The 23,773-nt window shown below is 34.0% G+C and overlaps 1 protein-coding gene and 1 pseudogene across 2 annotated transcripts in view; both read left to right on the top strand.

Annotated features, from left to right (window-relative positions):
• The window catches only part of TET2 (tet methylcytosine dioxygenase 2), a 120,923-nt gene that overhangs the window by 69,883 nt on the left and 27,267 nt on the right, over positions 1-23,773 (top strand). Inside the window, exons 3-6 of one of the 2 annotated variants that reach the window (XM_023531376.1) lie at positions 4,464-7,906; positions 9,572-9,662; positions 11,020-11,113; positions 11,762-11,970. In XM_023531376.1, the coding sequence (XP_023387144.1) occupies positions 4,510-7,906; positions 9,572-9,662; positions 11,020-11,113; positions 11,762-11,970 (3,791 nt within the window). In that variant the 5' untranslated portion in view covers positions 4,464-4,509. The remainder of the gene's footprint in view (positions 1-4,463; positions 7,907-9,571; positions 9,663-11,019; positions 11,114-11,761; positions 11,971-23,773) is intronic. The other variant, XR_002780718.1, reaches the window with a different exon arrangement.
• LOC111740721 lies at positions 16,480-16,598 on the top strand (annotated as a pseudogene).

The raw sequence follows: 23,773 nt of genomic DNA, 5'->3' as shown, positions 1-23,773 counted from the left end.
ATTGAAAGAGTGCTGTGCAAGTGAGTTACAGGATCATGTAATATTCCAGGATATATACACAAAAAGTGTGGTTTAGGACCTATTGAATCAAAGAAAATATTTTTTTTCCCCTCTAAAATGGTACTTTATTGGTTTAAATTTTCTGAATCAGTTTCATAAGCCAATAAAAAATAATCCTTGAATAACAAATTATCTTCATTCTAAAATGGAAACATAATATATAAATTTCCTGCCTTCCCTGAAAAAGTTAACCATTAATTTTCCACATCCAGTGGTTGTGCTCAATAAAGGAATTGCTGTCACACAATAGTTCTGATAATTCGTTTAAATTAGTGTTTAAAAATGCTTACTGTGTTTAAAAACTCCATATTGAAAGAAATTTCATTTTAAGTCACCTTCGTTTCTTCTTAGGAGCTGTTATTATGCTCATAAAAGATTTGCAAACTCCCATCTATTGTAATTCTGGCCTTAACATTTCAAAGAATATCCAAATTGTGGGCATAATAGACTATAATATATTAAATGCTGAAAATATGTATACCTAGAAAATTAAGTAGGACAATATATATTGTACATGGATCATGCAAGTTTTATATAACAAGTGTACACGTGTACATGTAAATACCTTTTGATTGGTGTATATGTGAATTAACCTTACAGTTGCCAAAAGAAAATATTTTTTTGTTGTATTTGGAAAACTAATTGACCTAGTCTATGAAGGATTTATTTGGGTTTATTTCTGTGCTTCTTAATTTTTGAAAAGTAGTAGTACTCCTGATTTTGGAGCATTGTTTTATATCAAAAACTACAAATTAATTTTAATGATTCTAAAACCTAGAGTTTTTTTATTAAGGGCTGTTGATAATTAAGAGTATTAGTCTAGTTCAAAGCTATCCAACAGAACTACAACATATAAGCCACATATGAAATTTTAGATTTTTTAGTACCCACATTAAAACAAGTAAAAAGAAACAAATGAAATTAATTTAATGATATATTTTACTCATATCCAAAATAGTACATTTCAACGTGTAATAAATAATTTTTAAAATGAGTTATTTTATGGATTTGTTTGTTCCACACTAAGGTCTTTAAAATCCAGTGTGTATTTATATTTATAGCCCATCTCAGTTTGGACTAACCACATGTCAAGGGCTCAATAGCCTTATGTAACTAGGGGCTATGCATATCTAACCCATCCCTTAATATTTTGAAGGAGGTCTAGCAGCAGAACTAAAAACACTTATTTGCTCTGCTATTTTTTGTCCAATAGGAATTATGACTTTTTAATTTGTTTTATTTATTAATTAATACATATGCATAAAAGTTATAGAAACAACAAACAGTTTAATCTCCTTCCCACTGCTATTTTCCAGCCTCCCCATTCCTTTCCCTGGAGGCAAAGTATTATTACCAGTTTGTTGTATGTTCTTGCAGAACTGACTTTATATTTATTTTTGTAAATGTACAGATTGTGGCATTTTTATACATACTGTTCTGCAGCTTGCTTTATTTCATTTAATTACTTGAAAATACTTCCATCTAAAAATATAGGTTGTTTATTTTTGCCATTACAAAAGATTGTGCATACATCTTTTAACATATAATAGCATATTTGTTAGATAAGTTCCTGAAACTGAAGGGTCAAAGAAAGTTTCTGTGGAATACTGTAGATATCAGTAAATTGTCCTCAATTGCATTAATATCAGTTTTGACTCCTGAGAACCATCCAAGGGAGTGTCTGTTTCCCTACATGCTAGCCAACATGGTGTATTATCAACCTTTTTTATCTTTGCCAATTTTAGAAAAAAACAGTATCTCCTTGCAGTTCTAATATGCATTTAGTTTTACGAGTGATACAGGATATCTTTTTAAATATTTAAATGCCAGTTGCATTTCATTTTCCGTGAACTGCCCATGTCCTTTGCTCATTTTTCTATTGGATGGTTGGACTTTTCCTTGTCACTTTGTGTGTTTTTTATATTTGGAAAAGTTTTATGTGACTTTTTAACTTTGCTTATTGGTTTATTTTTGCACGTATAAATTTTACAGAACTTTTTAGTATATAATGGCTTTTAGATTTTGTATCACAAAGAACTTATCTAGTCATTATATATTTTTTTCAGGTTTTCTCAGAGTTTTTAATTTTGGGTGGAGGGGCTGTTTTCCATTTTTAAATGTTAAATCTATCTAGAATTCATTTTTGTATGAGATGTAAGGGATAGATACAATTTTATCACTTTTTTTTCAAAAGACTATCCAGTTGTTCCAATATCAGATTTATTTGAAATGTCATCATTGCCTCAAACCATATTTCTGTTTGTATCTACTTCTGGACATTCTATTCAATTCCATCGGTCTTATTAACACTCTGTTACCTACTGATGGCAAAGCTGTTTTAAATATGATAGCTTTTGTTGCTTTTTAATATCTTTTAATTTGGCTATTGCCCTGTCCAGGCCCTATTACAAATCTTTTTCAGATTATTCTTGGCCATCCAATTTGTTTATTTTTCCACATAAACTTTAAAGTCAGCTTCTTTAATTCCTGAAAACATTCTGTTAGTATTTTTATTGAAAGTACATTGAATGGTTTAATTTGACAACTATCAAAGAACATATTATACCTTTCTACTTGTTTTGTTTTTGTGTTTGTGTACTCTTCATTACTGTTTTAAAAGTTTATTCAAATAGGTCTTCCATGTTTCTTTTTAAGTGTATTCCTAGTGTTTCAAAAATATTTTTTTCTATCACAGTATTTTATTCCACTAAAGTTTCTTACTTGTTTTTATATATCAAGGCTATTGATTTTTTTTTTTCTTCAGCTACTTTACTGAATTCTCATCAACTGCAACAGTTTTTCCATTGATTCTCTTGGTTGACCAGTATACAATCTTATTATCTACAAATAATGATAATTTTAGTGTTGATTTCCAGTGTTTATATCTTATTTCTTCCTTTGTTTTATTTGTCTTAGTTAGTAAGCACTGACTATTTTAATAGAGCTTTTTTTATTGCCCAAAGACAGTCTTGATTTTTTTCTACTTACATCCTTAAAATAAATGTAGTGAGAAAAACTGTGGGAAAATAAAGCATAACTGTATCATGAATGGTACAGCATTTACTTTATATAATGGATTATTTATGTTTTTTAATACCTATTTCTTCCTGCTTTCTCTGTCACTTGCACTTTGAAATCTCCATCAGTAGTGGTCTAAAAAATGTTTGATTGAATGATTAAATGATCATAAAACGAGCAATTTTATATTAATCTAGTAAAACTGACTGGATGCTCACTCGATACTAAGTACAAACATGAACAGAGTAGAGTATTCTTAAGGAGTTCAAAGTCCAGTAAGAGTTAAAAAAAAAATACAATTGAATGTGATCTGTTCAGTGGTAGACCGTATGTAAGATATATAAGCAGCATAGAAATGGGGGTGATTAATTCTCTTGGAAAAATCAAAGGAGGAATCCTAGGGGAGGTGATATCTGAGAGAGTTTTAGAGGAACACATAGGAGTCACTGGGCAAATAAGGGGACTAAGAAAGCTCTCTGGGCAGATAAAACAACAACATTATGGAGGTCTGAAACAGCTTACATGTTTGTATATTTACAAGCTGTTGTTAACAGCTGGAGTATAAACTGTGAGAGGAAGTAGGAGGAGAGAAAAATAGAAACCTGCATACGAAAAACCATTAGGAAGGAATTCTCAATTGAAATGAGTAGCCAGCCCCTATAGAAGAAAACACAGAATCACCTAGACAGGGCAGTTTATAAATAACACTTTTCACCCCTATCCCATCCCCTGGGATGTTACTACAGGGAGTGTGCCTTATCTTTCAGGTGTATTTGAGTGAAAGAGTGTGAGAACTACTGATGCAGGCAATGTGGAGCCAGTGAAGTGTGCTGAGGAGAGTCCGACAGCGATTTGCATTTTAGAACCTTCTCTTTGATGACAATTTGAAGAGCCTTAAGGACTGGGGAGAGAACAGGCTGAGGAAAAAAACCCTTTAAAAGGCTACTGCAGTCGATAATGAAGCAAGATAATGTAGATCTGGTTATCGAGTGGCAGTGACGATAATTCACGGAATATACAGGAAATGGAATTGATAGAATTTAGGAAGTGATTTGCTATGTAAAGTGCTAGAGAAGACAGAAAGGAGGTTGTCTTTCTCTATTTTCTTAGCATTTTGACACCGGGAGTTATTTGTCACATTAATCGGTGAATCTGATCATCTTTGTTCTTCATGACCATAAATATTTGAGAGTTGCTGGGAAGACAAGAATAATCATTTCCTGAGTAGCTATTGGTTGTCACCCTGAAACATGAAAACGAGTGTCATAGTTTGCTGTGTCTAGAAATTCCAGTCCTATTAATGACATGATTGTTTTCTAAGATGTATTATTAACGTTAGATATGTATTGATTGATGCATTTTAATTTTTGTTTCCATGCTCTTAGAATTCATCCAGAGGGCAGCCTTGTGGATGGCCCCGAAGCAAGCCTGATGGAACAGGATAGAACCAACCATGTTGAGGGCAACAGACTAAGTCCATTCCTGACACCATCTCCTTCTCCTGTTTGCCAGACAGAACCTCTGGCTATAAAGCTCCAGAATGGAAGCCCATTAACTGAGAGACCTTATCCAGAAGTAAACGGAGACACCAAGTGGCAGTCTTTCAGAAGTTATCATGGAATACCCTATATGAAAGGAAGCCAGAACAGCCGTGTGAGTCCAGACTTTATACAAGAAGGTAGAGAGTATTCCAGGTGTTTGCAAAATGGAGGAATAAAACGCACGGTTAGTGAACCTTCTCTCTCTGGGCTCCATCAGAACAAGAAATTGAAACAAGACCAAAAGGCTAATGGAGAAAGAACGAACTTCGGGGAAAGCCAAGAAAGAAATCCAGGCAAAGGCAGCAGTCAACCAAATGTCTCCAATTTGAATGATAAGAGAGAATCTGTGAGCTCTGTAGCCCCAGCAAATGCAGTTAAAGATGTCACCAGTTTTTCAACACATAACTGCAGTGGGCGTGAAAGTCCAGAGCTTCAGATTCTCAATGAGCATGAGGGGAAAAATGCTAACTACCATGACAAGAACATTGTATTACTTCTTAAAAACAAATCAGTGCTAATGCCTAATGGTGCTACAGTTTCTGCCTCTTCCATGGAAAATACACATGGTGAACTCCTGGAAAAAACACTGTCTCAATATTATCCAGATTGTGTTTCCATTGCGGTGCAGAAAACCACATCTCACATACATGCCATTAACAGTCAGGCTACTAATGAGTTGTCCTGTGAGATCACTCACCCATTGCATACCTCAGGGCAGATCAATTTCCCACAGACCTCGAACTCTGAGCTGCCTCCAGAGCCAGCTGCAGTGGTGACTGAGGCCTGTGATGCTGATAATGGCTGTAAACCAGCTGCAGTGCTAGGTACCTGTCCCTTTCAGAAACCAGAAAAACAGAAATCGGTTTTTGAGATTTGCCCATCTCCTACAGAAAACAGTAACATCCAAGGAACCACAAAGCTATTATCTGGTGCAGAATTCTGTTCAGGTTCCAGCAGCAATTTGCAAGCTCCTGGTGGCAGCTCTGAACGGTATTTAAAACAAAATGAAATGAATGGTGCTCACTTCAAGCAAAGTTCAGTGTTCACTAAGGATTCCTTTTCTGCCACTGTCACACCACCACCATCACAATTGCTTCTTTCTCCCCCTCCTCCTCTTCCAGAGGTTCCTCAGCTTCCTTCAGAAGGAAAAAGCACCCTGAATGATGGTGTTTTGGAAGAACACCATCGCTACCACAACCAAAGTGATACAACTCCTTTAAGGGAAGTGAAAATAGAGGGTCAGTCCAAGGCACCACCATCCCAGAGTCCTAATCCATCTACACATATATCCAACCACTCTCTGATGCTTCCAGAAAGGCTTCAGAGTAATTGTGTTAACAAGAATGACATAAGGACTCCAGGAACAATGACTGTTCCATTGTGTTCTGAGAAGACAAGACTAGTATCAGAACATCTGAAACATAATTCACCAATTCTTGGTAGCAGTGGGGTTTCACAGGACCACTGCCAACAGTCGATGGGACACAAAGAGCGAGAGATTCTGAAGGGTCGAGACAAGGAACAAACACGAGATTTTGTGCTCCCAAAACAGCCCTATCTGAAACCAGGATGGATTGAATTGAAGGCCCCTCACTTTCATCAAGCAGAATCCCATCTAAGATATAATGACGCATCACTGCGGTCAATTCTTCAATGTCAGTCCAACTCCTCCAATCAAATGACCTCCAAACAATACACTGGAAATTCCAACACGCCTGGGGGGCTCCCAGGGCAAGCTTATATCCAGAAAATAATGCAGCCGGAGCAGAGGCCACAAAGGTACCAAATTGAGATAAAACAAGGGCAGTCTCAAGGTACGGTGGACCAGCATCTCCAGTTCCAAAAACCCTCACTCCAGGTGCACTTCAAGACAGACCTTTCATCCGAAGCTCACATGCAGTCACTGTGTGCCCCTAGACTTCATTTTCAACAAAGACCAGATTCCCAAACTGAGAAACTCATGCCCTCAACATTGAAGCAGCACTTGAATCAACAGGCTTCAGAGACTGAGCCATTTTCAAACTCATACCTTTTACAACATAAGCCTCATAAGCAGGCAGCACAAACGCAGACATCCCAGAATTCACATCTCCCTCAAAACCAGCAGCAGCAGCAAAAATTACACATGAAGAATAAAGAACAAATGCCCCAGACTTTTTCTCATCCCCAAGGCAACAATGATCAGCAAAGAGAAGGATCATTCTTTAGCCAGGTTAAAGTGGAAGAATGCTTTCGTGGTGAAAATCAGTATTCGAAATCAAGTGAGTTCCAGACTCATAATTCCCAAGTGAGATTGGAGCACATACAGAATATGAACAGTAGAAATTCTCTCTATGGTCAGATCTTGAAATCGAGTGCAAGCAAAGTGCAGATTTCTTGTTCAAACAATACACACCTAGTTCCAGAGAATAAAGAACAGACTATAAATCCTGAACTTTTTGCAGGAAACAAGACTCAAAACTTGCATCACATGCAATATTTTCCAAATAATGTGACCCCAAAGCAAGATGCTCTTCACAGGTGCTTTCAAGAACAAGAGCAGAAGCCTCAACAAGCTTCAGTTCTACAGGGATATAAAAGTAAAAACCAGGATACGTCTGGCCAACAAGCTGCACAACTCACTCAGCAAAGGTACCTGATGCAAAACCAAGCAAATGCTTTCCCTGTGCCTGACCAGGGAGGAAGTCACATTCACACCCCTCCTCAGAAGGACATTCAAAAGCATGCTGCTCTAAGGTGGCACCTCTTACAGAAGCAAGAGCAGCAGCAAGCCCAACAATTCCAAACTGAGTCTTGCCATAATCAGACTCAGAGGCCAATTAAGGTTGAACCTGGATCCAAGCCCCATGCTTGTATGCATCCCATGTCAGAAAACAAATCATGGAAAAAGATAACTAAGCAAGAGATTCCACCTCCAAGCTGTGATAATGTACAGCAAAGGAGCATCCTTGAGACCATGGAGCAACATCTGAAGCAGTTTCCAGTCAAATCATTATTTGACCATAAGGCTCTTACTCTCAAATCACAGAAGCAAGTAAAAGTTGAGATGTCAGGGCCAGTCACGGTTTTAACTAGACAAACAACTGCTGCAGAGCTTGATAGCCACACCCCAGCTTTAGAGCAGCAAGCAACTCCTTCTTCAGAAAAGACACCAACCAAAAGAACAGTTGGTTCTGTTCTCAATAATTTTTTAGAGTCACCATCCAAATTACTAGATACTCCTATAAAAAATTTATTGGATACACCTGTCAAGACTCAATATGATTTCCCATCATGCAGATGTGTAGGTAAGTGCTAAAAATGTCCCGAGACACATGGTGTTTATCCAGAATTAGCAAATTTATCTTCAGATATGGGATTTTTTTTCTTTTTTTTTTAAAAAAAATCTTGAGTCTGGCAGCAGTGTAAAGGCCCATAAAAAATCTGAAGCTTACATTTCTTGTTTTTAAATTACAAATGCTTGTGCTGTGCAAGAGAGAACTTCACTTGCATTCAATTCTTCCAAAAATTAAAACAATTGTGCATGCTCATTTTTCCGCCTCTTCAAACCCTTTGAAATATAAAGGTATCTTTATGTTTAATCAATCTATTTAACTCCTTATATATCATTTTCTGAAGAGCAGCCAGGTATTAAAAACATCTATTAAAATGAGAAAATAACTGCCATATGCAAACAAACATAGAAGCTTTTAATATTTTTAATTCAGGGTTGAATGTATTAATAGTTTTACAAGATTAATTTCTAGAAAAGGGAGCAATTATCTTCAGTCTTGGTGAGATGGGGGAAATTGTAATGCTGAAGTTCTGAATACTCATGAAGTTGTCCTTTCTCTGTTTATACACTTGAAATATTATGTGATTTATATTCATTTTGGTTCTATTTCCTCTTTAAAGTTTCATCTTTTTGATATAAAATATGACATTTCCTTTTTTTAAACACCTTTTTGATAAAATTCAAGACACATGATAAGTCTGATGGAATAGGGAAACATTTTGCTGATAAATGCAGATTTTATACATATATATGTGGAGATCGTAATTATAGCTACTCAGCTGGGGTACAATAGAAGACATTTGAAAAAAAAAAAATTGTTAAACTAATGTCGCTAATGGTCCACCCACCTGATGTTACTCCTCTTACCACGGGACACAACACATTTTATAGAAGAATGGAGGGAAGATGCCTACTGCCTTTTCGTGTGTGGTCAGTATTAGGTTGCCTTACGGGGCTAAAGTGCCACACATGTCATAGATAACATTAGGTAAGTTATAAGCGCCTTCACTTCCTTCTCCTAGCACTCTAACCCTTCCCCCCATCCCTTTTTCATCTTTGATATTTTGCAAGAGCCTCTTCCTTTTACCTGACCCTCTCTCCATTATTTCTCTCATCTTAAATTGTTCTAAAGTACATACAAATATGGGTCTGAGGTCAATGTTTTTGTTTTCAAAACAGTAACTGAATGTTGTGGAGAAACCAGAGGAGAAAAAGGTATCTTGACAATAAAAAGCAATATCCTGGGGGTGAGAGATAAGACAGGAAATTTTATTTTTACTCTTTTAACATCCTAGTCACAGGCACGATTCGAGTTAGCCATAAAAAAATTTTTTTCAGGTTAAAAAATTTTATTTTAGTTGATATTACATATAATATATATATCAAAATTCCCATACTGTTTTCTTTGTTCCACTTATTTGGTATAAAATAATTTCTTATCCCATATCTGAAATATAATTTAATATATTTTTATCCAACAGCCAGCATGTACATATACTTAATTATTTTGCACATTTTCTAATAGATTAGTCCATCAATTTACTCATTTTAAAGAAAAAAATGTGTAAAGTCACATTTAGGGCCCTTAATGTGCAGTTGGGGGATAAGCTTTGTGGATGTAGCCTTTATATTTAGTATAATTGAGGTCTAAAATAATAATCTTCTATTATCTCAACAGAGCAAATTATTGAAAAAGATGAAGGTCCTTTTTATACCCATCTAGGAGCAGGTCCTAATGTGGCAGCTATTAGAGAAATCATGGAAGAAAGGTAATTAACGCAAAGGCACAGGGCAGATTAACGTTTATCCTTTTGTATATGTCAGAATTTTTCCAGCTTTCACAAACAAAGCAGTAAACAATTGTAAATTGAGTAATTATTAGTAGGCTTAGCTATTCCAGGATTGCCAACACTACACACTGTGCTATTCACCGGAGAGTCACAATATTTGACAGGACTAATAGTCTGCGAGCTGGCACAGGCTGCCCACTTTGAGATGGATGCCAGAAAACCCAGGCATGAACAAGAACCAGCCAGCCAGCCTGTCAGACACAAGAGTGCTGGCACGGACTGCAAGGAGAGGCCCACTCTGGCTCTCCCACTTGATGATAAAGTGTCAAAGAGGAAGAGGGGGGGATGTGGTATAAAAAAGGAACCGTTGAGTTAAATTCACCTAGCATTGTAAAGGAGTAGTTATCTCTAAGAAAGTTGTCCCTTTGTATGGACAAAGGGCAAGTGTGATATACTGAAGAGAAATGGAGACAGATTCTATTTATAGCCGAATTTTCTTTTATACTGTCAGCCACAGGTATGCAAGTATTTACCTGAATCTACACAATTACTCCTGCATATAAAATACTCATAAGAGCAAGATAATTAATGCAGAGACTTTCATATAGGTATCCACAGCTCTTGAGCTGTTGCTGTGCTAGGGTGCCTTTTCTTTAAGAGGTAGGCAGTGTTATTAAAATACATTAGAAGACACTTTGGGCAGCAACGACATATTTTGCATAATTCTTGCCCCATTTCTAAATTAGCATGTAGAAATTCACTAAATAATTATCTGGTGCCTTTTTTTTTTTTCTTTATTAGTGAGTAGTAAGTAGTGACTTGGTCATAAGGGAAAATATAAACTATTTCTAGAACTAGCCTATAATTTCAAAATTGCCGGATTCTAGTTATTTGCCAGCCTTCTTTTTAAAAGTATGAGTGCGTCTTTGAGGAACAGTTCTAACTAAAATCTATTGATTCCCTAAATTTTAAAATAGCTAAATTTAGTAAAGGACAAAAATCAAATAGTATGTATCTTAAAAGACTGAATTTAGCTAACTTAAAAAAGTTTCATATTTTGGATATTATGTGTAAAATAAGCTTTCCCATTATTTTCACCCAACATATAATTTCAAAATGGTTTATTACAATTATCAACATATTTTGATACTGAAGTAAAACAAGGCTTAAAGTCTGTTATCCAGTTTGCTTGGCTTAGAGCTATTTAAAAAAATAAATTATTCATTTCTCAGGATGTGGTCATAGAATAAGTTATGCTCAAATGTTCGGTATTTTGGATGCCACTTGGATTCATTTGCTAATTTTACATGTGTGTGTTTCTGTGGATTTCTTTAAGGTTTGGACAGAAGGGTAAAGCTATTAGGATTGAAAGAGTCATCTATACTGGTAAAGAAGGCAAAAGTTCTCAGGGATGTCCTATTGCCAAATGGGTAAGTGTGAATTGACAAGGTTTTGGTCTTCAGTCTTGGGTATTTTGATTCATTAATCTAACCCTGAGACGTGGGTTACCCAGATGAGTCATTTATGTCAGCTAAAGAGATATTGCTTATATTTATTTTATCATGTGTTATCTCTTAAGAAAAAGAGAGGCAGATTAGTTTTAAAATCATGTACTAACCATATTTAACTGAAAGAACTTAATGGTGAGAGGGAGGTCCATTCAAGTACCTGCTAAAAGTATAATTCTTCTTAGAATGTAAAGAAGTGGTCCTTAATCAGTTAATCTTTATATTGTCATTTTATGAAAATCTTGAACTTTATGAAAAATACCTACATGTCTTCCATCTAGCTCTGGCTTTAATCAGGGGGCATAGCCCTCATTGTACTGGGTATAGAGTAGTCTGCTAAACATTGAGCAGTTTTTTTTTTTCTCTCTCCTGGTTCCGACCCCAGGGCAAGCCCCCACTTTGTAAATGGGCAGCAAAAGGCAATGGCAGGTGGTGGTAAATGTCCTTACCGTGACCCAGACGTGAAAAAAAATATACATACATAAATCAATGCTCTCATCTGCTGCAAGTGACCCTTGTTTTGTTTTGGTTGGGGTGGGGGGTGTTGGGGTGGAATGGTGACCCGCACAGGTGGTGCGCAGAAGCTGCATTGAGGAGAAGCTACTGTGTTTGGTGCGGGAGCGAGCTGGCCACACCTGTGAGGCTGCAGTGATTGTGATTCTCATCCTGGTGTGGGAAGGAATCCCACTGTCTCTGGCTGACAAACTCTACTCGGAGCTCACCGAGACGCTGAGGAAATATGGCACGCTCACCAACCGTCGGTGTGCCCTGAATGAAGAGTAAGTGAAGTCAGGGCCTCTCCTCTCTTTCCGCTCCTAGGAAAGCCTGATCGTTGGTTGGAAGGAAGACAGCTGAACCTGCATTTTTACATTTATAAAATGGGGATCAATATGCCTGCTTCAGTCATGCAGTAGGAGGTTGTATTTGCTACCATGGGCAGTTCGAGTTGATTTCATTAACTATTTTGTACTTTCAGGCAGGGTAGCCATTAGTTAGGAGCAGCTTGCTGGAAGTCAGAGGGTCTGTACGCACAGGAACTCAATCATACTGTAAACTCGAAAATACTTGTGTATCCACTTGCTGCAAGTGACAACCCTTGTATGTGCCTGGTCACCACATTAAAAAGTCTTGACACCATTTCTAAATTGCAGAATTTGAAACAGAAAGTAAGTTTGGTGAGAAACTATAGGATTCCCAGGTCAAGGACCTTAATATATATGTAGCAAACACAAAAATGCAAGGCCTATAGAAGTTATAGAGAACAAACTGATTTTGACTTCAGTTTAATCTAGTTTATTTCTACAATAATAATAAAAATTTCTTCCATTTTTGCCACTACTAAATAATTGAGGATTTAGTGGCTCTGGATATGCATTCTTTTCCAGGCATATATATATTAGGAACAGAAGAACAGGGTTACGCAGTTAAATATATTTAGTGCATCCAAGTGTTAGTATGTTTTTCTTTGTGGGTTTTGTTTGTAACCCCCTCCACTTGCAGGGAGTTTAAATCTTCACCTAGAAAAGCTGCTGCTGCTGCTGCTTTTTTTTTTTTTTTTATTCTCCTGCTGTGCTATTCTTGTACAACATTCAAAGAATATAAGAAAATTTACCATGCTACACCAAAATCCTACAGCACTTATTTTACTCACAATTGGTTTTAAAATCATTTTAATTCTGCACTTCTTCCTTTAGTCTCCTTTCCTTTCTATCCACCAAACTATAAAATAGTTTACTGAGCTTATGGAAATACTATGCTGCTCATTCCAACAACCCATTGCTAACCAAATTCGTTCTTTTGCTGACTATTACTCTAACTGGTACAGTTTTACTGTATGTTAACATAGATTCTCTTTCTGGGTCATGAGGGAGTGCAAATCAACTATAAATAATCTGGTTAGGAAAGTGACTTTTCTCTATGGTAGTGTTACTTGGCTTTCTATGGTAGATATAATCCAAAATGTCATGGTGTGTACCTCAGTGCCATAAATCCTCTTAAACAGATGATATGGAGGAAGGTAGAAGTTGCTGATTCATACCTAACACATGACTCAAACTTATGATAGACTGCTTTAGGTGTAAAATACTATTCAGTTCACCTTAACTTCCCTCGTTCCTCCTTTAAAAATGTATGTAAGTGCCTTTAATCAGAAAGAAAATTAAAGTTAAGGCACTTTGAGCTGATGCTGGTGTTAGCATTTTTCTCAGAAATTCAGTAACACTGTCTTGTTTTTTTTAAAGCAGACTTCCTTAGACTTGATGGCTTAAGCTTGTAAACCACTGAAGAACATTTTGTGAAAATGACAGTAGTTTTATTTAAATATCTTGAAGTTTCATACCAACTATATTTTACATTCTTTGTAATTGATTTAATTTTTATTAATATACATCACTGGTATTTTTTCTCTTAAGGCCTTTTAAAAATTTCTATAAAGATCATTGCCTAAAATGGAATCTGACATATAGAAAGAAATTTTACGTTAAAAATTTTCGTAAAGTGTGTTATTTTGCATTTGCAAAACCATGAACGATATTTGGGCCAGAGTCTAAGAAAAATTTTAATTTAACTGGTCTTAATAGGAGGCAAGTACAAAACTATTAAAAGACATACTTCACTTTTTAAGACTTTTTTTATGGTGACCTCGGTTAATGAAATCCAGTAAGTTTCAGGTGTACAATTCAACAGTAAGGCACATGCCTTACTGTTGAATTATATTTATAGATATTGCATTGTGTGTTCACATCCCATAGTTAGGACATTTTAAAGGCCAATCTGTATCTAGAATTTAAAAGTAAAGATGAGTAATTATTTAGATGAAATTTTAGTTTTAGGCTATTCATACTTAGAGCAATTCTCCAAAACCAAAACAAAAAATATCCTTGAGATACACCATTAAAAAAGATACTTAACCAGTGGCAATAGAGACTTCACTCATATTTACTTTTGAAGTTTCTTCTACCCTATAAAATTAATATTACTTTATGTCTGGCAGAAGTTAAATTATGACTTTTTGGCAAGAACAGAGGATTATCTCAAATTGGGACTGCTGACTCAGTTTAATGTTTGAAGCTGTGTGAACCTCATCACTGAGTTCTTACAAATCCTGATGCCCACACACACCATAACCACCCACTGTGCATCCAGAAAAGAACTCTGAGAGCAGCTTTCAGTGGGAAATTCAAAAATGGATTTTTACATTTCCTTTGAGCCAAACCAGCTGTTCCTCCTTTAAAGATTTCCCTTTGAGATTTCCATTTTTATGACTAAGCCTAACCAATATTTTTTTGGCAAGTAAGAATTGTGGGAGCGTGTCTGTCATTATAAGAAAGTCAAAGTCAGAAATGCCTACCGCCACACTGAGTGATGTCTAACTTTTGAAGAAACTTTATATTGTAAAAATTTTCGAACATACTTAAATGGAGACGTATAGTATAACAAATCACCATGGGCCCATCACACAGCTTCGGCGTTGATAAACATTTTACCAATACTGTTTCATATATTTTCCCCAACTTTTTACCCCCACTAGTATTTTAAAGCAAAATACAGGTACCATACCATCTCTCCTATGGACTCTTCAATATATATATCTGACAAGATTTTTTTTCTGACCAAACCTAGTCGTGGTATTATCATTCATCTTAAAATTGCCAATGATTCTTTAATATCATTTAATGTTCAGACCATGTTCAAATTCTTGATTGGATCCTGTTTCAAAAAATAAATAAAAGTAAAAAGATATTGAGAAAAGAAAGTCCACACCTTGCACTTGATTTTGTGTAGGGTGGTCCCAGGTCATACTTATTGTCTAGCATAACTGTTTATAGAATTTCCTTTCATTCTCACAAGTGTCTCTGTTTGGAAGATAAATTCTATGATTCACAATAGTTCTCTCCCTCTTTTTTATGAATTTATTTGTTAAAGAGACTATATAATTTGCTCTGTAAAAATTCCCACATTCTGGATTTGGCTGATTGCACACATTTTGTTTCACTCGTTCCTCTATCCCCAGAATCTTCTGTACTGGTAGTTAGAGACTTAAATAAGTTACATACGTATACATGTATGTACATACTGGCTAAAATGCTTCATAAGTGGTGATTAAATAATCCTAGTTCTTACCCATCAGGAGGGCCATACATCTGCTTTGTTCCATGTCTAGTGATGTTAAATGTTCACATAGTTTAGGAATTGTAAGCTTGAGTCATCCATCATAGTTTCCCAGAAAACTTTCTCTTGGTGGCTTAGCATATCCTTTGATGATCATTGCCTGTGTCTATTACTTTGTTAAAGTTTACAAATCGATAATTTTATTATTTTTTTGATGCTGTATACATTTGTTATATACACTTTATTTTACTAGTTTTTCTGTGTTTGCATAAGTTTGATAATAAAGTGGAAGAAAATGTTGATATCAATAATCCTCAAATTAGTCTAATTTTTAACTTTTTTTCACAGAAGTCCAAGTAGTAACTCAAAGGTTGAGAATCTTTTTAAAAATCTGTTATGTAAATGAATTATTTTTATTACAGTTGCTCTACTGATTTGTCATTTAACCATAAGCCAAATTCTGTGCCATGTTACAATGAGGCTGCCCTCTGCTAATTTGTGACAATATTTGAAAGGCCCATATAGAAATAAAAATGCCATTTAGCCACGTCATGTAAGAAATCACCTTAAAGTCACTTCAACTTGTTATATAGGAATATTTTTGAGATATAATTCACATACCCTAAAATTCACCCTTTTAAAATATACAGTTTAGTGGTTTAGTATATTCACAATGTTGTACAACATTTTCATCACTCCCAAAAGGAAACCCCATACCCATTAGGCATTCACTTCCAATTCTCCTCTCTCCTAAATGTCAATCACTAATCAACTTTGTCTGTATAGATCTGCCTATTCTGGGCATTTCATATTAGTGGAATCATACAATATTTGGCCTTTCTGTCTGTTATCTTTCACTTTGTATAATGTTTTAAAGGTTTATCCATATTATATTAATTGGTACTTATTTCTTTTTATGATTGAATAATAGCCCATTGTGTATATATGTACTATATTTCCCTTATCCATTCTTCAGTTAATGGACGTTTGGGTTGTTTCCACCTTTTGCTTACTTATGAATAATGCTGCCACGAAAACCCGTATATAAGTTTTTGTGTAGATGTATGTTTTCAGTTATCTTAGGTATATACTTAGGAGTGACATTGTTAATCATATGGTAATTCTAATGTTTAACTTTTTGAGGAGCTGTCAAACTGTTTTCCAAAGCAGCTGTACCAGTCATAGACCAAGCCGCCCTGAATGTGCTCTATCTCATGTGATCTCGGAAGCTAAGCAGGGTTGGGCCTGGTTAGTACTTGGATGGGAGACCACCTAGGAAGACCAGGCACTATAGTCGTTTAAAAAAAAAAAAAAAAAAACTTTCTTCCAAAGCACCATTTTCATTCCTACTAGCAACATATGGAGGTTCCAATATCTCCACATTCTCACCAAAAGTAATTGTCTGTCTTTTTTATTATAGCCCTCCCAGTGGGTGTGAAGTGTATCTCCTGTTTTGGGTTTGCATTTTTCTATTGACTTATGATGTCGTGCATTATTGGCCATTCGTATATCTTCTTTGGAGAAATGCCTACTTAATCTTTATTCATTTTTAAATTGTTTTTTGAGTTGTAAGAGTTGTGTATTCTGGATATTAGAGCTTTATTAGATATGTGGTTTGCAAATATTTTCTCCTTATTCTGTAGGTTGTCGCCTCACTTTCTTGATGATGTCCTTGAAGCACAAAAATTTTTCAATTTTGATTAAATCAAATTTATCTATTTTTTAGAGATTACTTACACTTTTAGTGACATAGCTCAGAAACCATTGCCTAATCCAAGGTTGTGAAGATTTACGTCAAGTGTTTTCTTCGGAGCATTATAGTTTTAGCTCTTATGTTTAGGTCTTTGATCATTGTTAATTTTATAATGTAAAGTAGGAGTCTAACTTTATTTTTTTGCATGTGGCTATCCAAGCGTCTCAGCACTATTTGTTGAAAAGGCTATTTTTCTCCATTGGTTTTGTCACCCTTGTGAAAATTAATTGACAAAGATGTATGGGTTTTTTTCTGTCTTAATTCTATTCCATTAATCTACATATCTATCCTTAAAAGTCAGTACTACATGGTATTAATTACTATAGTTTTATAGTAAATTTTGAAATTAAGACATGTAAGTCCTCCAACTCTTTTTCTTTTACAAGATTGTTTTGGCTACTCTGAGACCTTTTCGTTTCCCTGTGAATTTTAGGATCAACTTGTCAATTTCTCTATCTGGGATTTTGACAGGGATTCTGTTGAATTGGTAGACCAATTTGAGGATTACCGATATCAATATTTTCTTCCAATTTATTAACACAGATATCTTTACATTTGTTTAGGTCTTTAATTTCTTTAATGATGGTGTATAGTTTTCAGTGTACAAATCCTATACTTTTTAAATTTCTCAGTATTTTATTTTTCTGATGTGAGTTTATGTGGAATTATTTTTATTTCGTTTTTGGATTGTTCATTGCTAGTTTACATTAATAAAATTGATTTGTATATATTAGTCTTGTATCTTGCAAACTTAACTAGTTTATTAGTGCTAATTTTTTTTGGTAGATTCTTTTGGATTTACTACATATAAGATCATGTCATCTACGAATAAAAATAATTCAGTTTCTTCCTTTCCAATCTGAGTGCCCTATTTTTCTTGCCTAGTTTCCCTGACTAGAACCTACAATAGATATTGAAAAAAATTGGCAAGAGCAAACATCTTTGTCTTATTCCTGATTCTAGGGGGGAAACTTTGTTTTTCGCCATTAAGTATGATGCTACCAGTACTTTTATTTTCTTTTTTTGTAGTTGCTCTTTATCAGGTGGAAGAAGTTTCTTCCTGATCCTAGTTTGTTGAGTATTTTTATCATGAATGGGTGCTGGACTTTTCTCAAATGCTTTTTCTGCATCTAATAAGATGATCATGTGTTTCTTATCTTTTATTTTGTTAATGTTGTATATTATATTAATTTTTATATATTGGACCAACATTGCATTGCATACATCTAACTGGGCCATAATGCATATTTTTTAAACATTGCTGGATTCCGTTTGCTAGTATTTTATTGAGGATTTTTGCGTCTATATTGATAAGAGATACTGGTCTATAGTTTTCTTGTGATGTCTTTGTATTTGGTATCAGGGTAATGCTGGCTTCATATAGGATACATTGAGAAGTGTTCCTTCTATTTTTTGGAAGAATTTGTAAAGCATTAGAGTTAATTCTTTAAATGTTTGGTGGAATTCACTAGCAAAGGTATGCACTCCTGGGCTTATCTTCGTGACAAACTTTTTGATTACTAATTTTTTAATTTGTTGTAGGTCTATTCAGATTACCTATTTCTTCTTGAGATAGTTTCAGTACTTTATATTTCTGTAGGAATTTGTCCATTTCATCTACATTACCTAATTTGTTGATATATCATTGCTATAATATTGTCTCATAATGCTTTTATAAGGTCAGTAATTACATCTTTTTCATTCCTAATTTTAATAATTTGGGTCTTCTCTCTTTTTTTCTTGGTTAGTCTAGATATTTTTGTCATTTTTGTGGATATTTTCAAAGAACTAACTTTTGATTTCTTTGATTTTCTCTATTGCTTATCCTCTATTTTGTTAATTTCTACTCTAATCTTTAGTATTTTCTACATTCTGCTTGCTTTGGGATTAGTTTGCTCTTCTTTCGAGTTTTTTTTTTTTAAGTGGAAGTTTATTAATTTGAGAAATTTCGTATTTTTTAATGTAGGCATTTAAAACTTTAAATTTTCCTCAGCCTTCTTTAGCTGCATTGCATAAAGTTTTGGTATGTTCACTTTTCATTTTCATTTTTCACAAAGTATTTTGTAATTTCCCTTATTTTTCCTTTGACTCACTGATTTGGAGTACGTTGTTTTATTTCTACATATTTATTAATTACCCAACATTGCTTATTCATTCATAATTTTATTCCATTGATAATAGAACTAGTTTGCATTATATTGATGGTTTATAATCTGACATAGTCTGTCCTAGAGAGTGTTCCATGTTCACTTGAGAAGAATGTGTATTTTACTGTTTAGTGGAGTGCTTTCTAAATGTCTGTTAATTCTAATTGATTTATAGTGTTTTTCATCTATTTCTCTTTGATTTTTGGTACAGTTGTTCTATCCATTATTGAAAGTGAAGTATGAATTATCTATTTTTCCCTTTAATTCTGTCATTTTTTTACTTCATGTATTTTGGTGCTCTGTTCTTAAGTTCATATGTGTTTACAATTTTTACATCTTAATGGATTGGTCCTTTTATTATAAAATGTACTTCTTTATTCTACCTATTAAGTACTTACTATTAAGACAATAATATTGTCTGAAATTCTATTTTGTCTGATATTAGTATTCACACTGCAGTTCGCATTTGATCACTATTTGCATATCTCTTTTTCCATCCTTTTATTTTCAGCCTATTTGCATCTTTGAAGCTAAAGCATTTCTCTTGTAGGCAACATATAATGTTTGCAAATATTTTCTCCTTATTCTGTAGGTTGTCGCCTCACTTTCTTGATGATGTCCTTGAAGCACAAAAATTTTTCAATTTTGATTAAATCAAATTTATCTATTTTTTAGAGATTACTTACACTTTTAGTGACATAGCTCAGAAACCATTGCCTAATCCAAGGTTGTGAAGATTTACGTCAAGTGTTTTCTTCGGAGCATTATAGTTTTAGCTCTTATGTTTAGGTCTTTGATCATTGTTAATTTTATAATGTAAAGTAGGAGTCTAACTTTATTTTTTTGCATGTGGCTATCCAAGCGTCTCAGCACTATTTGTTGAAAAGGCTATTTTTCTCCATTGGTTTTGTCACCCTTGTGAAAATTAATTGACAAAGATGTATGGGTTTTTTTCTGTCTTAATTCTATTCCATTAATCTACATATCTATCCTTAAAAGTCAGTACTACATGGTATTAATTACTATAGTTTTATAGTAAATTTTGAAATTAAGACATGTAAGTCCTCCAACTCTTTTTCTTTTACAAGATTGTTTTGGCTACTCTGAGACCTTTTCGTTTCCCTGTGAATTTTAGGATCAACTTGTCAATTTCTCTATCTGGGATTTTGACAGGGATTCTGTTGAATTGGTAGACCAATTTGAGGATTACCGATATCAATATTTTCTTCCAATTTATTAACACAGATATCTTTACATTTGTTTAGGTCTTTAATTTCTTTAATGATGGTGTATAGTTTTCAGTGTACAAATCCTATACTTTTTAAATTTCTCAGTATTTTATTTTTCTGATGTGAGTTTATGTGGAATTATTTTTATTTCGTTTTTGGATTGTTCATTGCTAGTTTACATTAATAAAATTGATTTGTATATATTAGTCTTGTATCTTGCAAACTTAACTAGTTTATTAGTGCTAATTTTTTTTGGTAGATTCTTTTGGATTTACTACATATAAGATCATGTCATCTACGAATAAAAATAATTCAGTTTCTTCCTTTCCAATCTGAGTGCCCTATTTTTCTTGCCTAGTTTCCCTGACTAGAACCTACAATAGATATTGAAAAAAATTGGCAAGAGCAAACATCTTTGTCTTATTCCTGATTCTAGGGGGGAAACTTTGTTTTTCGCCATTAAGTATGATGCTACCAGTACTTTTATTTTCTTTTTTTGTAGTTGCTCTTTATCAGGTGGAAGAAGTTTCTTCCTGATCCTAGTTTGTTGAGTATTTTTATCATGAATGGGTGCTGGACTTTTCTCAAATGCTTTTTCTGCATCTAATAAGATGATCATGTGTTTCTTATCTTTTATTTTGTTAATGTTGTATATTATATTAATTTTTATATATTGGACCAACATTGCATTGCATACATCTAACTGGGCCATAATGCATATTTTTTAAACATTGCTGGATTCCGTTTGCTAGTATTTTATTGAGGATTTTTGCGTCTATATTGATAAGAGATACTGGTCTATAGTTTTCTTGTGATGTCTTTGTATTTGGTATCAGGGTAATGCTGGCTTCATATAGGATACATTGAGAAGTGTTCCTTCTATTTTTTGGAAGAATTTGTAAAGCATTAGAGTTAATTCTTTAAATGTTTGGTGGAATTCACTAGCAAAGGTATGCACTCCTGGGCTTATCTTCGTGACAAACTTTTTGATTACTAATTTTTTAATTTGTTGTAGGTCTATTCAGATTACCTATTTCTTCTTGAGATAGTTTCAGTACTTTATATTTCTGTAGGAATTTGTCCATTTCATCTACATTACCTAATTTGTTGATATATCATTGCTATAATATTGTCTCATAATGCTTTTATAAGGTCAGTAATTACATCTTTTTCATTCCTAATTTTAATAATTTGGGTCTTCTCTCTTTTTTTCTTGGTTAGTCTAGATATTTTTGTCATTTTTGTGGATATTTTCAAAGAACTAACTTTTGATTTCTTTGATTTTCTCTATTGCTTATCCTCTATTTTGTTAATTTCTACTCTAATCTTTAGTATTTTCTACATTCTGCTTGCTTTGGGATTAGTTTGCTCTTCTTTCGAGTTTTTTTTTTTTAAGTGGAAGTTTATTAATTTGAGAAATTTCGTATTTTTTAATGTAGGCATTTAAAACTTTAAATTTTCCTCAGCCTTCTTTAGCTGCATTGCATAAAGTTTTGGTATGTTCACTTTTCATTTTCATTTTTCACAAAGTATTTTGTAATTTCCCTTATTTTTCCTTTGACTCACTGATTTGGAGTACGTTGTTTTATTTCTACATATTTATTAATTACCCAACATTGCTTATTCATTCATAATTTTATTCCATTGATAATAGAACTAGTTTGCATTATATTGATGGTTTATAATCTGACATAGTCTGTCCTAGAGAGTGTTCCATGTTCACTTGAGAAGAATGTGTATTTTACTGTTTAGTGGAGTGCTTTCTAAATGTCTGTTAATTCTAATTGATTTATAGTGTTTTTCATCTATTTCTCTTTGATTTTTGGTACAGTTGTTCTATCCATTATTGAAAGTGAAGTATGAATTATCTATTTTTCCCTTTAATTCTGTCATTTTTTTACTTCATGTATTTCGGTGCTCTGTTCTTAAGTTCATATGTGTTTACAATTTTTACATCTTAATGGATTGGTCCTTTTATTATAAAATGTACTTCTTTATTCTACCTATTAAGTACTTACTATTAAGACAATAATATTGTCTGAAATTCTATTTTGTCTGATATTAGTATTCACACTGCAGTTCGCATTTGATCACTATTTGCATATCTCTTTTTCCATCCTTTTATTTTCAGCCTATTTGCATCTTTGAAGCTAAAGCATTTCTCTTGTAGGCAACATATAATTGAATTGTTTTTTAATCCATTTTTTAGCCTCTGCATTTTAATTGTATTATTTAATCCATATACATTAAATGTACTTACTGATAAAGTCAGATTTATGTCTGCCAATTTATCATTGATGTCTATATCTTTGTTTCGTGCCTTATTTTGTGTTCAATAGATATTGTCCAGTATACCATTATAACTCCCTTATTTCTTTTAATTTATTATTTCAAGTTATATTTTTCGTGGTTTCCCTGGAGATTTCAATTAACATCTTAACTTATAATGACCTAATTTGAAATACCAATTTAATTCTAATAGTGTACAGAAACTACGTTCTCACACAGCTCCATTTCCTTTTTTTCCTTTGTGCTATTATTGTTATACAAGTTATGTTTTACACGTTTTGTGTGCATTAACAGAGATCTGTAATAATTGCAATTTCAATCTGATAGGAGAAAAAAAAGTTAAAAACAAAAATACATACGTAAGGTCTTCTCTGTTTAACTGTGTATTTACTTTTACTGGTGGCGTTTTCATGTGGATTCAGGTTACTGTCTAGTCTCCTTTCCTTTCAGCCTGAAGGACTCCATCAGTATTTCATGTAGTGCAGGCCTAATAGCAGTAAACACTCTCAGATTATTTATCAAGGAATACCTTTATTATTCACTGTTGAAGGATAGTTTTGCAAGATATAGAATTTCATAGTTGACAGTCCTTTTCTTGCAGCATTTTAACATATCATTCCAGTGCCTTCAGACCTTCATTGTTTCTGATGAGTCATCAGCTGTTGAAACATCAACTTATTTAAACTCTCTTGTATATGATAAGTTACTTTTCTCTCTTGGTGCTGTCTCTTTGGCTTTTAACAGCTTGATTATGATGCTTCTGGGAGTGGAGAACTGAGTTTGCTACTTGGAGTTGGTTGAGCTTCTCAAATATGTAGATTAATGTTGTTCATCAAATTTGGCAATTTTCCAGGCCATTATTTATTTAAATAATCTTTCTGCTTCATACTTTCTTACACTCTTTCCTCTATTTCAGGGACTCCCATTATGCACATGTTGGTAAGCATAAGTGTGGGCTAGTGGTTTTCAAGGCTGTTGTGAAGTTCTAGGGACAGTAGGAATAGGGTAGGTTAGAACACCACAAAACTTATTCTTCTCATCAAAATTCCATTGC

Source organism: Pteropus vampyrus, unplaced genomic scaffold (assembly GCF_000151845.1).
Source record: "Pteropus vampyrus isolate Shadow unplaced genomic scaffold, Pvam_2.0 Scaffold67, whole genome shotgun sequence".
NCBI lineage: Eukaryota > Metazoa > Chordata > Mammalia > Chiroptera > Pteropodidae > Pteropus > Pteropus vampyrus.
This window is presented reverse-complemented; position numbering and strand designations above follow the sequence as displayed.